We start from the raw sequence: 11,172 nt of genomic DNA, 5'->3' as shown, positions 1-11,172 counted from the left end.
ATAAATTTATCATTTTTCATATTATATCTAATTAATATTTTAAGAGTAAAAAATTAGATATTAAGCCGTACCAATTTGATTAAGCATTTAGATATTATAAAATTAATTTTTTAAAGTATTTTATTTTTATATATTAATTAAATAAATAAATTTAATTTAGTTTAGTTTTAAATTATTTATTAATTCATAGAAGTTAAAATCTATCTTAACTTATTAATAGAAAAGTTAAATCTATTAAGGTATTTTATTAATAAAATTTTATGTACTTTCTTCTATACACTAATAAAAAATTTATTTTCCACTATACTTTCCATTATGCACATTAATCATGTAAATATTAATGGCTCTCCTAATTCATGATCAATTCAAAAATGGTGGGCTCTCCTAATTCAGGTTGCTGAGATGGCCCACCGGAGTTGTTAAGTGGCACGATGACTACCAAACTAAATCTACCAAAACTCCAAACTACTGAAATTAAGGGTAGGTTAACTGTTTTTAAGCGTAGGCGCCGACCCAAGATTATTTTTGTGAGTCATTATACGTGGTAATTGCTGAGAGAGAGCGAGAGATCTAAGATTGCAGCCAACTCCAAAGAGGGCATTTACGTTGAAATCACGGATCTTTACCTCAGCTGCGTAACAGGTGAAGTTATATTTGCGATGACTTCATCTCCTTTTGCTTGCATGCGTCAGAGAGGAAAATTAAAAATGGAGATCCCTCAAGCTCACGGAAGCAAAACCCAATTCAGCATTAACTGGTGGTGAGTAATGCATTGGATTTCTTCTTTGGTGACGATTCCAACAAAGGTCTAGTAGCTCCTGCATTGGGTGATTGGATCAATTCAGCATTTCTTCTTTCGACCTCCATTAGGTGATCCAGTTTCAAGTTTCATGCGTTTGAGTAATTCCATCAAATTTTAATTTGCAGATCTCTGTGAAGTTTCATGCCGTTGCCTCTTCAATTAATTCGAGCGTTTCGACATTGGTTCTGGGTCTCTTCCGTCCATTACAAGGGCGGAAAGGGACAGTGAAAGGCACACACTCCGGTACGCTTAAAGAGGCAATGGCATTTTCGTAGTCAAAAAGAAACTTTTTCACTCGCTAAATGGTCCTTCAATATTCCGTCTGGTTATCAGCCTACAGAGGGGAGACCCAGAATCTCATAATGTCGTTAAGAATTGGGTGATGAAATGAGTTTAAAGTACAGAACAGACGCTCCTCTCCCACTTTTGGGTCCCATCGAAGATTTTTGAAATGCATTTGGGGTTCTTTTTCCAAAGAAGATGAAACATTTCTTTCTTTATATTCGAAGAGAGAATCAGCCAGAGAGGCAAATAGAGACATAAGAGAGACAAGAAGGGAAGAAGATAAGTGGTTGGGCTTGGAAGGTGTTGGATGGTTACCGAACCCGATCAGTTTTCTTCCCCTTGTTTGCCTTCTTGTCCATCTGTAAACCCGGATAATTAAACGCCAAACACCCAGGGACAATCATTTTGTACCTGTTTCGCTCGTTTGGTTTCTCTCTGTGGGTTCTTTCTCTCCACTTGACTCTCAAGGCAAAGAGAATCTCGCCTTCTGAGCTTCTCTCCAACTCCAGCCTTTTCCCTTTAAATAAATTCCGTTGATCGAGATCCACTGGGACCATATTAGCCTCTATTACCGAAAATTAGTTGTGTACATTGATGAAAATATTAAATGGCATAAATCCCCACCTCCGTACCAAATTCTCTTCCTCAAGCAAGGTACTTTCCTTTTGCAACTTTCGTCTCTTTTCTTTCTTCCGTCTGCTGTTCTCTCTGTTCTCGTTTCATCATTCTTCTCCTAATTTCTTCAAATGGGGTGCGTTCATAGCAGCTGCAGTGAGTCCAACGAAGCGGAAATAGGGGGGAAGGCTCGAAAAACTCAAGTGGGTTGTGCGACTGACGAGAAGAAAATGTTATGGGGTTTGAGCTTGATGATTCTTCTGGGTTTGAGCCGAAGGCAAAGGAAGAAGGAGGGCGAGAACAACCAGGCGTGGCTCCTGGCGGACTCTGCTCTAGCAGTTGCAGACAGCGCGGACCCACAGTCCGTGCACTCCTCCTTCAGGTTCAGCTTCGGCTCGCAGGTCGAGTTGGAATCGCTGGCCTTCAACTCTTCTTCGTCAGCAGCAGCGACAGTGCTTATGGTGAATTTGGAGAAGAATTCGCAGGAATCCTCTTCGTCTGTTGATTCCAATAGAATTCGACAAATTGGGATCCTTGAGAGAAGTATTTCTTCGGTGCAAACGAGCTTGATTAGGTTCAGCTACGCGGAGATCTGCTTCGCTGCTGAAAATTTTTGCAGAGGTAGTGATCACATTTCTCTTTCTCTCTCACTCTCTCTCTGTTTATTTGCTCTTGGATCATTAAGCATTATGATGCAAGAAGCTTTCTCTAACTGCTGTAGCCTACTAACATTTTCTAATTGCAGTAGGAAGAACGGACGAATGGTTTGACATATTTTCTTCTGTTATTTGCGGTCTGAAAGTTTCACAATTTTTTTTTTTCTTTAAGCGCGAAATTATAAATGGGTGAATGTTGACGGATTACTGTGCTGCTGCAATTTGAATAAAATTCTGCAAACCACTAATCTATTACCGATTTACTTGATGCAGGCAAGGTGTTGGGCAGAGGTGCCAACAGTTGTGTCTTCAGAGGAAAGTTAGGTTTCCGTAGAGTTGTCGCCATTAAGCGATTAGACAACGAAGACAAGGAATCGGCCAAGGCCTTCTACAGGGAACTGATGATTGCAAGCTCCCTAGATAATCCTAATGTGGTTCCTTTGGTGGGTTTCTGTGTAGATCCAGAGGGTCTTTTCCTTGTATACAAATATGTTTCTGGAGGGAGTTTGGAGCACCATTTGCATGGTATTAATTATTTCTGAGTTTGGATTCGTCTTTTGTTGGAAACCCGCAGAAACTCTAACGGTAATCTCTATGGGTGAATTGATTTAGGCAAGAAAAGAGGGAAGAAACCTCCACTTTCATGGTCTGTGAGGTACAAAGTCGCTCTGAGAGTTGCAGAAGCCATAGCCTATCTGCACAACGGAAACGAGAAATGCGTCGTTCACAGGGACATTAAACCGTCTAACATCCTTCTCACCTCAAAGAAATCGCCCAAAGTAAGTCCTCGTCTTTCAACATAATCCAACACCGACTTGCTCCAGAAAATATAATTTATTTCTGGGTACGTTTTTTCTTTTACAGGATAACTAATTCTGTATGTTTTCTCAGCTTTGCGACTTTGGATTGGCTACATGGACTCCTGCTCCCTCCGTCCCTTTCCTCTGCAAAACGGTCAAAGGAACCTTTGGGTAAACCCCTTGAAAAAATCAGAAAAAAACTCTTTTGATCATGTTCAGATGCCGGGCGCCTCTGTTCATTCCATTTAAACAATTATTTTCATTTCTGGTTTTCAGTTACCTGGCTCCTGAATATTTCCAACATGGGAAAGTCTCGGACAAAACAGATGTATATGCTTTTGGGGTTGTTTTATTAGAGCTGCTCACCGGCCGGAAACCCATTGAAACCAGAGGAGCCGCTGGAGAAGAGAACCTGGTCGCATGGGTAGGTGTTCATTCAATTGTTCTCATTTATGTGTTACTTTGCCTTGGTTTAAGCCCCTACCAGATGTCCTTTATCCTATAGGATGAGATTCGGATCTTAAATTCCAATAAATAAACTAAACCCGTGACCATCATAGTAGCTTAATTAATCAAATAATTATAAAAAAAGGCGGCGGATGATGATGCATTCTGAGTGAGACCCGATAAATAGTGAATGAAAGCAGCCAAAACAAATGCCACTACCTAACATTTGGAAAGTGAAACGATGTCTGCTAATGAGCTCAATGATATTTTTATTATGTAATTGGGTTCAGGGTTTAGGGCTCCTGGTGTGATGATTTCAGGCATCTAAGTTTTCTTTCACAGACAGACAGCAGTCTCTATCTCTTGATAAAATGAACTGAAGGCTTGGATGTATTTGCAGGCAAAGCCACTGATGCAACAAGAAGCCATGGAGACGTTAATGGATCCGCACCTTACAAGGGCTACCCACAATGTGAGCCAAGTAAATCGGGTGATCCAGGCGGCGAGTTCATGCCTAGCGAGCGAGGAATCGAGGAGGCCGAGCATCGTGCAAGTTCTTTCGGGACTGCGTGGAGAGAAGAACAGTATGGAAGGGAGATCGGGTATGATTAGGCATGGCAGCGTCTATTCCCATTTTCGATCTTGCGATTTGCAGAAAAGGAATGAGATGCAGAGCCACTTGGCCCTGGCCATGTTAGGGGTCACGGATTTTGACGACGACGATTTCTATTGTCGTTGACGTGCATATTTTTATTTTTTTATGTTCTTCGTGTATACGTTGCTGCTTCAAGCATCCTCCTGAGACGGAGGTGCGGTACATTTGTACAGTTGCGTTTTTCAGAGAGGTCTTAAGAGATGATCTCTTCTTCTTCTTCTTCTCTTGGCGAAGTTGGGCTCCCACCTGCCTCCGACGAGATTATGGTTTGGGGATCTTATTTCTCTGTACCACACTAGAAAAATCAGAAATAGATCAACTCACCCATCTGTGGCACAGCGATGCTCCAACTTCCGGTTGAAGTGGCTACGTCGATTAACAAAGACTCAGAAATACATACGTTACCAAGCAACATGTAACCGGCGACAAAACTAATATCGTGGGTTTCCTGGATTGCATCTCTGTCTTCCTCGCGATGCCAGTGCGACCACAGAACCAGGCGAGCCAATGGCAGCTTTCTCCTCCTACGCGATCATGCACGGATTCGTCTTTTGATTTATTCTTCTTACGCTGCTTACGAATCTCAGAACCATCCTCGTGGCCGTTTTGTTTCCTTAGCGATTAGTAAGAGAAAGCTGGCAGTGGATTTTGGGAGATACAAGATCAGAGTGAACAGCATTGCCCGTGGTTTGCATCTTGATGACAAATTCCCATTGTCAGTCGGCAGGGAGACGGTGGAGATGGGACTGTGAAATGGGTGCTTCCCGTAATGGCACGCCACCCGTGTCATATGGAGCAAAAAGCATGCCACCAGCGGACATGTTACGACCAGGTGGATACCAAGGGGGAGGTTCCATCTCTCTCATCCATGGATGAGCGCAAAGCCTCGCTGATTCTTGAATTTCTCATCCGGCAACCCCTTGGAGATTGGGTAATTCATTGCCATGTCTCCATTCTGCCCATATCAGATGGAGATCTTCGCCTTAAAAAATCACTTACTCTCCGAGGAAAAAACGAACACGATCAATAGATTTTTTGGCATATTCTTGCGTGCGCTACGGGCCATACCCTATGGATTTAGCTAACGGAAGAAAGGTTATGGACTTATTTCCTATTATAAATTAATAAAATTATAATATTACAATTATACCTAGGAAACTTTAACTCTTTATTTATCATTCTACTATCACTATGTGAACTTCTCTTTGATATATGTCCCATCTCCCAGGTCTCTTGGATGTGTAGGTCTTCTTTAGTCTTATGGGTTCTTCTAATACACTTGGATAAGTAGGTTTTCTTTGATCATGTGAGTTTGGGCCCATCTTCTAACATATATAATAATCATCTCCTCTCCTAATAATTTTTCTCATAACTTTTTTTTATTTTACTGTAAATATAGAAAAAATTGCCTATAAAAAACTCAATGCAAACATGTGAAATTTATTTTATTGATGAAATTTATCGATATTAAAATTGGCAATAAATTTTTTATTTTACAAGTATTTATTGATGAAATTTATTGAAATTTAAAATTTAAAGGTAAAATCGTTCAAAATTTCGAATAGCTTAAAAACTTGGTTTCGAATAAGTTTATTATACTTAATTTTGGTGTTATAAGAAAGTACTCTATAAATACTTGGAACACTTAGCGCACTTCAAAAAGTCTTTTCCCGAAAATACTGGAAAGGTATTTCCAGTAGAAAATACATTAGTGCCTCTTATATCCTGGAAACAATTTTTTATCTGAAAATTTTAACAGAAAAATCATATAATTTTATACCTAAGATTTTTCATGCAAGATGAGCTAGAAAATCAAATGAAATTTTTTAATAAGTATTTGACAATTGATATTGTAATACTTTTAGTATAAATTATTTTTTATGGTAATTTTGTATGTGATATTTTACTTTATTAAAAAAATCGAATAAGCTGGTAATATATGAGATTGATTTACTATTTTCCATTTATTTCTCTAAAAAAAAGGCACTAACAAGTCCATTTAATTTTCATTAAAAATTTATAAAAAAATTTCTAGTAAGGCACTAATAAGATTTAATCTGAAGATTTCTTGTAAACATGTATCCTAGGAAAAATATTTATATTTTTTCCTGAGATATAAATTTCCAACCAAGGGGTACTAACGGGGCCTTATTATTATTTTATCATTAATTTTCTTTTCTCACTATAATTTTTATTTAATATTTTTATCATATTTTATAAGAAAATGCATCATGTCTCTTTGTCAGACGGTGCCTTTTGCTTATTAATAAACAGAAAAAATTAAAACTACTAAATTACTTAATAACTCTTTATAATTTTTAAGAAATTTTATTTATAATTTGTGAGACGGTGTCTTCCTTCCCTCCTCTTTCCCTCGCAAGGTGGTTGCCTTTTCATCTCCTCCAATGTAACAGCCTGGGAAGGGTGGAGCCTCTCCCTCCAAGGAGAGGCCCAATCCTACACTCCTTTTACACAGTAATGCTTCCTAATTGTGCAAAAACTGAAGGGATGGGCTACCTTTTTCTTGTGGAAAGAAGAAAAGGAGGGGTGGCCTTATCTCTTCTCCCTGGTTTGAAACTAAGAGAGGGAAGGAGGAGGATGCTCCTTTCCCTCCATTCAATATATAAAAAAAAAAAAAAACTAATTAATTGAAAACAAGTGTGTCATCTTACATTGTACATGTGAAGTCGACCGATCAAAGTTGGGTATTTTTACTAATATTTATTAAAAAATAGGATAATTAGAAGGTGCTAATTATCCAACATCCCATGTGAAATGGGGACGTAAATAGGGACGACCCATCAATAATAATGGCTGTGGGGAGTGAAAGCAACCAAAATATTAAGAGTGGAGCTTCCAAGGCGTGCCGCGTGCATGGGAGCTTCAAACAGTGGCAGACCCCACTCTAATGGTATCCATAATGAATCCACTTGTCATTATGGCTATCACTCACTCATCCTTCATCACTGAGTGACTCAACCGAGTCAGTATCGAGGTAGAGAAACCAATCGACAAAAACAGACAAAAGGTAACTTACTGTAGTTTTCAAGAGACTACCCATTCCGATAATCATGAAATTAGGGGGGGGGAAAGCAAGGATTTTGAAGGTAGATAGATTACAGCAGGACCTCCTTTAAAATTAGTCCTTGTCATCTCCAACCCACCCGAACGCCTAGAGGAAGCTGCTGATGCGTATATATTTAAATTTTGTGACGTGTGACATCCAACTTCTTCTTCATCTCTATCTCTCGAGCTCCCGCAGGATACTTTCCTCCTCTACAGTTATTGGTTCTTCTTCTTCTTCTTCTTCTTCACTCTTCCTCGTTTTTTGGCTTCTGCTGTTGCTGCTGCTGTTTCTGTGTTGCTGTTGTTGGAGGCGGGATTGAAGATGGGTGAAGCCTTGGACGACGAGTGCGATTATCTCTTTAAAGCAGTGATGATTGGCGACTCTGCCGTCGGTAAGTCGAACCTTCTCTCTAGGTTTGCCAGAGACGACTTCCGCCTCGATTCCAAGCCTACCATCGGAGTGGAGTTTGCTTGTCGGAACGTTCGAATTGGAGATAAACTTGTCAAAGCACAGATATGGGACACCGCCGGCCAAGAACGGTATGGCTTAACCGAGTCTTTGTCTTTAACCCTTTTTCTCAATCGCTTCCTAGGTTAAGTTAATACCTCGAGATCAGCCTTTGGTTGACTGTCCGACCATGCTAGCACTGTGTTCAAATTCCGTAAAACGTGCAATTATCACCTTCCTGCTGTAAAGTTAAAAAGTTATCAGTTTTCATCTCTCCCTCCAAAATCAGAGTAAAACAGGGGAACCGCCATGAATGAAGGAATCAATGCAAAGGCATTTTTTTTCTGGGTATTCCTCGAAATTCATTTGTGCGGGACCCCTGAAAGCGTGTTCTCTGTACTCATTTCTTCTGAAAGACATTCGATTGCTCTCTCTCTCTCTCTCTCTCTCTCTCTCTCTCTCTCTCTCTCTCTCTCTCTCTCTCTCTCTCTCTGTTTGGTGTGATAATCCAAAAACTGAATTCTTACTGGGTAGCAGTAATAACTTTGCAGCATATAGTACACCCCTGAAACAGTGAGGGCATGTGGAGTACTTGACTTCAATGGGGTTCTCTATTAATTTAAATACCTAATTCTTGACACCGTCTCGCCTCACTTAATTCTTCAAACGACCTTCTGTTGATAGGATTCCATTTCTCCATTGTGGATTTTGTAGATTCAGGGCCATCACCAGCTCTTACTATCGAGGCGCCTTGGGTGCCCTGCTTGTCTACGACGTGACACGGCGGATTACCTTCGAAAACCTGCCGAAATGGATTCGGGAACTGAGAGAGTTGGCTGATCCGACTCTGGTAATAGCACTTGTTGGCAACAAATCGGACCTGGTTCACATGAGAGAAGTTGGAGAAGAAGAAGGAAAGAGCCTCGCAGAGAGAGAAGAGCTGTGTTTCATGGAGACGTCAGCTTTGGAGAACAGAAACGTCGAAGACGCGTTTCTTCAAATGATTACTCGAATTCGCGAAATTTTAAAGCAGAAGAGCCTCGACACTAAAGCTGTTCAAGCAGTAACACCACGGACTGGGGTGACTATATTGACTGTGGACGAAGTCTCTGCAACCAAAAGGGTCACCACTTGTTGTTCTTAGTATTTGATTCTTGTGATTACAATTTACAGCAAATCCAAAATGTTAGATTTCAATATAGCAAAAATGATTATTGATGTCACTTCTGAGAGATCTCACCGTTTCTTAAAAAGAAAATTTCAACTGCTCTGCTATTTTTGGCAGTCGATTACATCATATTGACAAATTCAGCAACGATTAGCAGAGGAAAGAATTGATTGGCCGGAAGTGGTTCCAGTTTACCCGGGATCCGCTTTGAAGGCCGGTAGTCCAAATCTATAGGGGAACCGGCCCTTACAACGACTCTGCTTCGCTCCCGCGTTCTTTAAAAGGCTCTCTCTCTTTCCTGTCGCCCCCTCCATACTGAAGACCAGTGCATCACAGAGCCCTCGCCCCGCAAGAAAGGGAAAGCAAAGAAAACCCTTTAGTCACCAACGAAAATGGAAGCCGACATGGCAGCTGACATCGAGAGAATCTTCAAACGTTTCGACACCAATGGAGATGGTAAGATCTCATCGTCCGAGCTCGGCGACGCCTTGCGCACCCTGGGATCCGCTAGCCCCGACGAAATCCAACGCATGATGGCCGAGATTGACACGGACGGGGATGGGTATATTGATTTCAAAGAATTCACGGATTTTTACCAGAAAAACACTGGGCTCATGAAGGACGTCTCCAAAGTATTATTCTGAAAATTTGATGTAACAGCAGCATCTCTCGAGTGAGCTTTCGGTTTTGTGTTCTGATAATTCCCCTGGTCCGTTGAGCCTTAGAACTCAATGGCCACATCCGGGTGTCCGTTATGAAGTTTTTTTGCTTTTGTTTTGTTTTACAATTGGAGCTTCAGATCTCGTTCCAGATTTGTTAACAGGAACACTGAAATTTTTGAAGCGTGAAGAAGAAGACGAGGCAATTCATTATATTAATTGTTTCAAATTTACGATCATAAATGCTGGTCCGTCATGTTCAAATTATACCATCAGCAAAATAGTCTCTAACCTTTTGTTAAAAAATAAAATAACTTTATAATATAATTAAAAAATAAGTATTATTAGAGAAATTTATTAAAATAACAATTATGAAAATTTAAAGATAATTTATTATTAAAATTTTATAATTTTATAAAATTATAAAAGCAAGCTCACTTGTGAACTCCTATTTTCCACAAGAATTGTCCTTTTCCTTTCTTCTTTCCGATGAAAACACCAAATACGAGGAAGTCGGTTCCCTTATCACTTTCGAATAGAGACTGAAGGATTAGAAACGATGCCCCCCCTCAATGAAGAAGAGTGATCAAACGAACAAACAAGAGTCAACCACATAGAATTAAAGAAATTAATAAAATTAATCAACATAAGAAAAGAGTTGACCACATATAAGAATAGTTACCGATTTAGTTTGCCTAATGCTATAGAAATTTAAATTACCAATATGTCATGTTCAAAATTGGGAGATATAGGTCTCTAAAATATGTAAATTACCTACCACCCTATTCGACAAAAAAAATAAAAATATTTAATACATATTTTTTTCATAATTTTTGGATTTGATTGAGACTGATTTTTTGTTAAATGATAAAAAAAGTAATTTTCAACTATAATGACTATTTTTTGAACATTGGAGAGCTCTCTATTTAATCGAAACTTGTTTAAAATTGTATTAAAATTTAATTACAACAAAACGCCAAAAACTCGTAATCCTTCTCACATTGTTTATGTGATTGATTTTCAAATCATATCTATTTTACCAATTATAATTTGAGTGCTTGATCAATCAACTTTCATACAAAACCATTTTTGCAATGCTTTTTTTTTTCAAATGGTTTCCATTTGAACTACTCAATATACTAGTAGATTCACCTTAAAATTGGCTGTAATCGTTTGTACTTAATTTGCTTAATTAAAAGTCATTATTGAGCTTCACTTGAAAAACAAGTAACTCTATAATTATAAACCCTAAATCTTGGATAAATTGACGAGTGGTGATTAAAAATCCCTTTTATGTGTCCAAGTATTTGCACCTACTTGGAACAAATGTTGTAATTCAACTCTGAGGTGCAAACACGTTGAAAGTATAAGTAGCAATCCAAGATAAAATTGTGAACCTAATTCACAACTTGCCACCGAGCGGCTGAGCGTCACACACCCACCGTCGGGACCCAAACGCACTTTTTGGTGGTTCATTGACAGACGATAGGCTTCCCAAATGCCTCGAAAAACGGTGACTCAGAACCCATACGTAAACGGAATAAGCAAAAATTTCGGAATCCCGCGATCCA

The 11,172-nt window shown here is 39.2% G+C and overlaps 2 protein-coding genes across 3 annotated transcripts; both read left to right on the top strand.

Moving 5' to 3' along the window:
- The first annotated feature begins 1,473 nt into the window (after positions 1-1,473).
- Positions 1,474-4,476, top strand: LOC137955564 (probable serine/threonine-protein kinase PBL23). 2 transcript variants are annotated; one of them, XM_068802564.1, is made up of 7 exons: positions 1,474-1,741; positions 1,854-2,323; positions 2,632-2,883; positions 2,971-3,137; positions 3,250-3,329; positions 3,435-3,582; positions 4,006-4,476. In XM_068802564.1, exons 2-7 carry the CDS (start codon positions 1,933-1,935, stop codon positions 4,342-4,344), a joined length of 1,377 nt encoding a protein of 458 aa, XP_068658665.1. In that variant the 5' UTR covers positions 1,474-1,741; positions 1,854-1,932; the 3' UTR covers positions 4,345-4,476. The 2 variants fall into 2 exon arrangements, with proteins under 2 accessions (XP_068658665.1, XP_068658663.1); XM_068802562.1 differs by lacking the exon at positions 1,474-1,741 and having other exon boundaries at positions 1,752-2,323.
- A 3,013-nt stretch (positions 4,477-7,489) lies between these two features.
- Positions 7,490-8,925, top strand: LOC137955566 (ras-related protein RABA6b-like). The gene is made up of 2 exons (XM_068802565.1): positions 7,490-7,866; positions 8,489-8,925. Exons 1-2 carry the CDS (start codon positions 7,649-7,651, stop codon positions 8,916-8,918), a joined length of 648 nt encoding a protein of 215 aa, XP_068658666.1. The 5' UTR covers positions 7,490-7,648; the 3' UTR covers positions 8,919-8,925.
- The last annotated feature ends 2,247 nt before the right edge of the window (positions 8,926-11,172 follow it).

This window comes from Aristolochia californica, unplaced genomic scaffold, assembly GCF_029961685.1.
Source record: "Aristolochia californica isolate CCGP_79_NKW_82.1479 unplaced genomic scaffold, dmAriCali1.0.hap1 SCAF_2, whole genome shotgun sequence".
Classification (NCBI taxonomy): Eukaryota; Viridiplantae; Streptophyta; class Magnoliopsida; order Piperales; family Aristolochiaceae; genus Aristolochia; species Aristolochia californica.
This window is presented reverse-complemented; position numbering and strand designations above follow the sequence as displayed.

Excerpts from the sequence above, each read along its gene's own strand:
- LOC137955564 (XM_068802562.1), top strand. The coding sequence starts at position 1,834 with ATGGGGTGCGTTCATAGCAGCTGCAGTGAGTCCAACGAAGCGGAAATA. Across the intron at positions 2,324-2,631 it reads TGCTGAAAATTTTTGCAGAG|GCAAGGTGTTGGGCAGAGGT; the intron begins GTAGTGATCACA and ends TACTTGATGCAG. Across the intron at positions 3,583-4,005 it reads AAGAGAACCTGGTCGCATGG|GCAAAGCCACTGATGCAACA; the intron begins GTAGGTGTTCAT and ends ATGTATTTGCAG.
- LOC137955566 (XM_068802565.1), top strand. The coding sequence starts at position 7,649 with ATGGGTGAAGCCTTGGACGACGAGTGCGATTATCTCTTTAAAGCAGTG. Across the intron at positions 7,867-8,488 it reads GACACCGCCGGCCAAGAACG|ATTCAGGGCCATCACCAGCT; the intron begins GTATGGCTTAAC and ends TGGATTTTGTAG.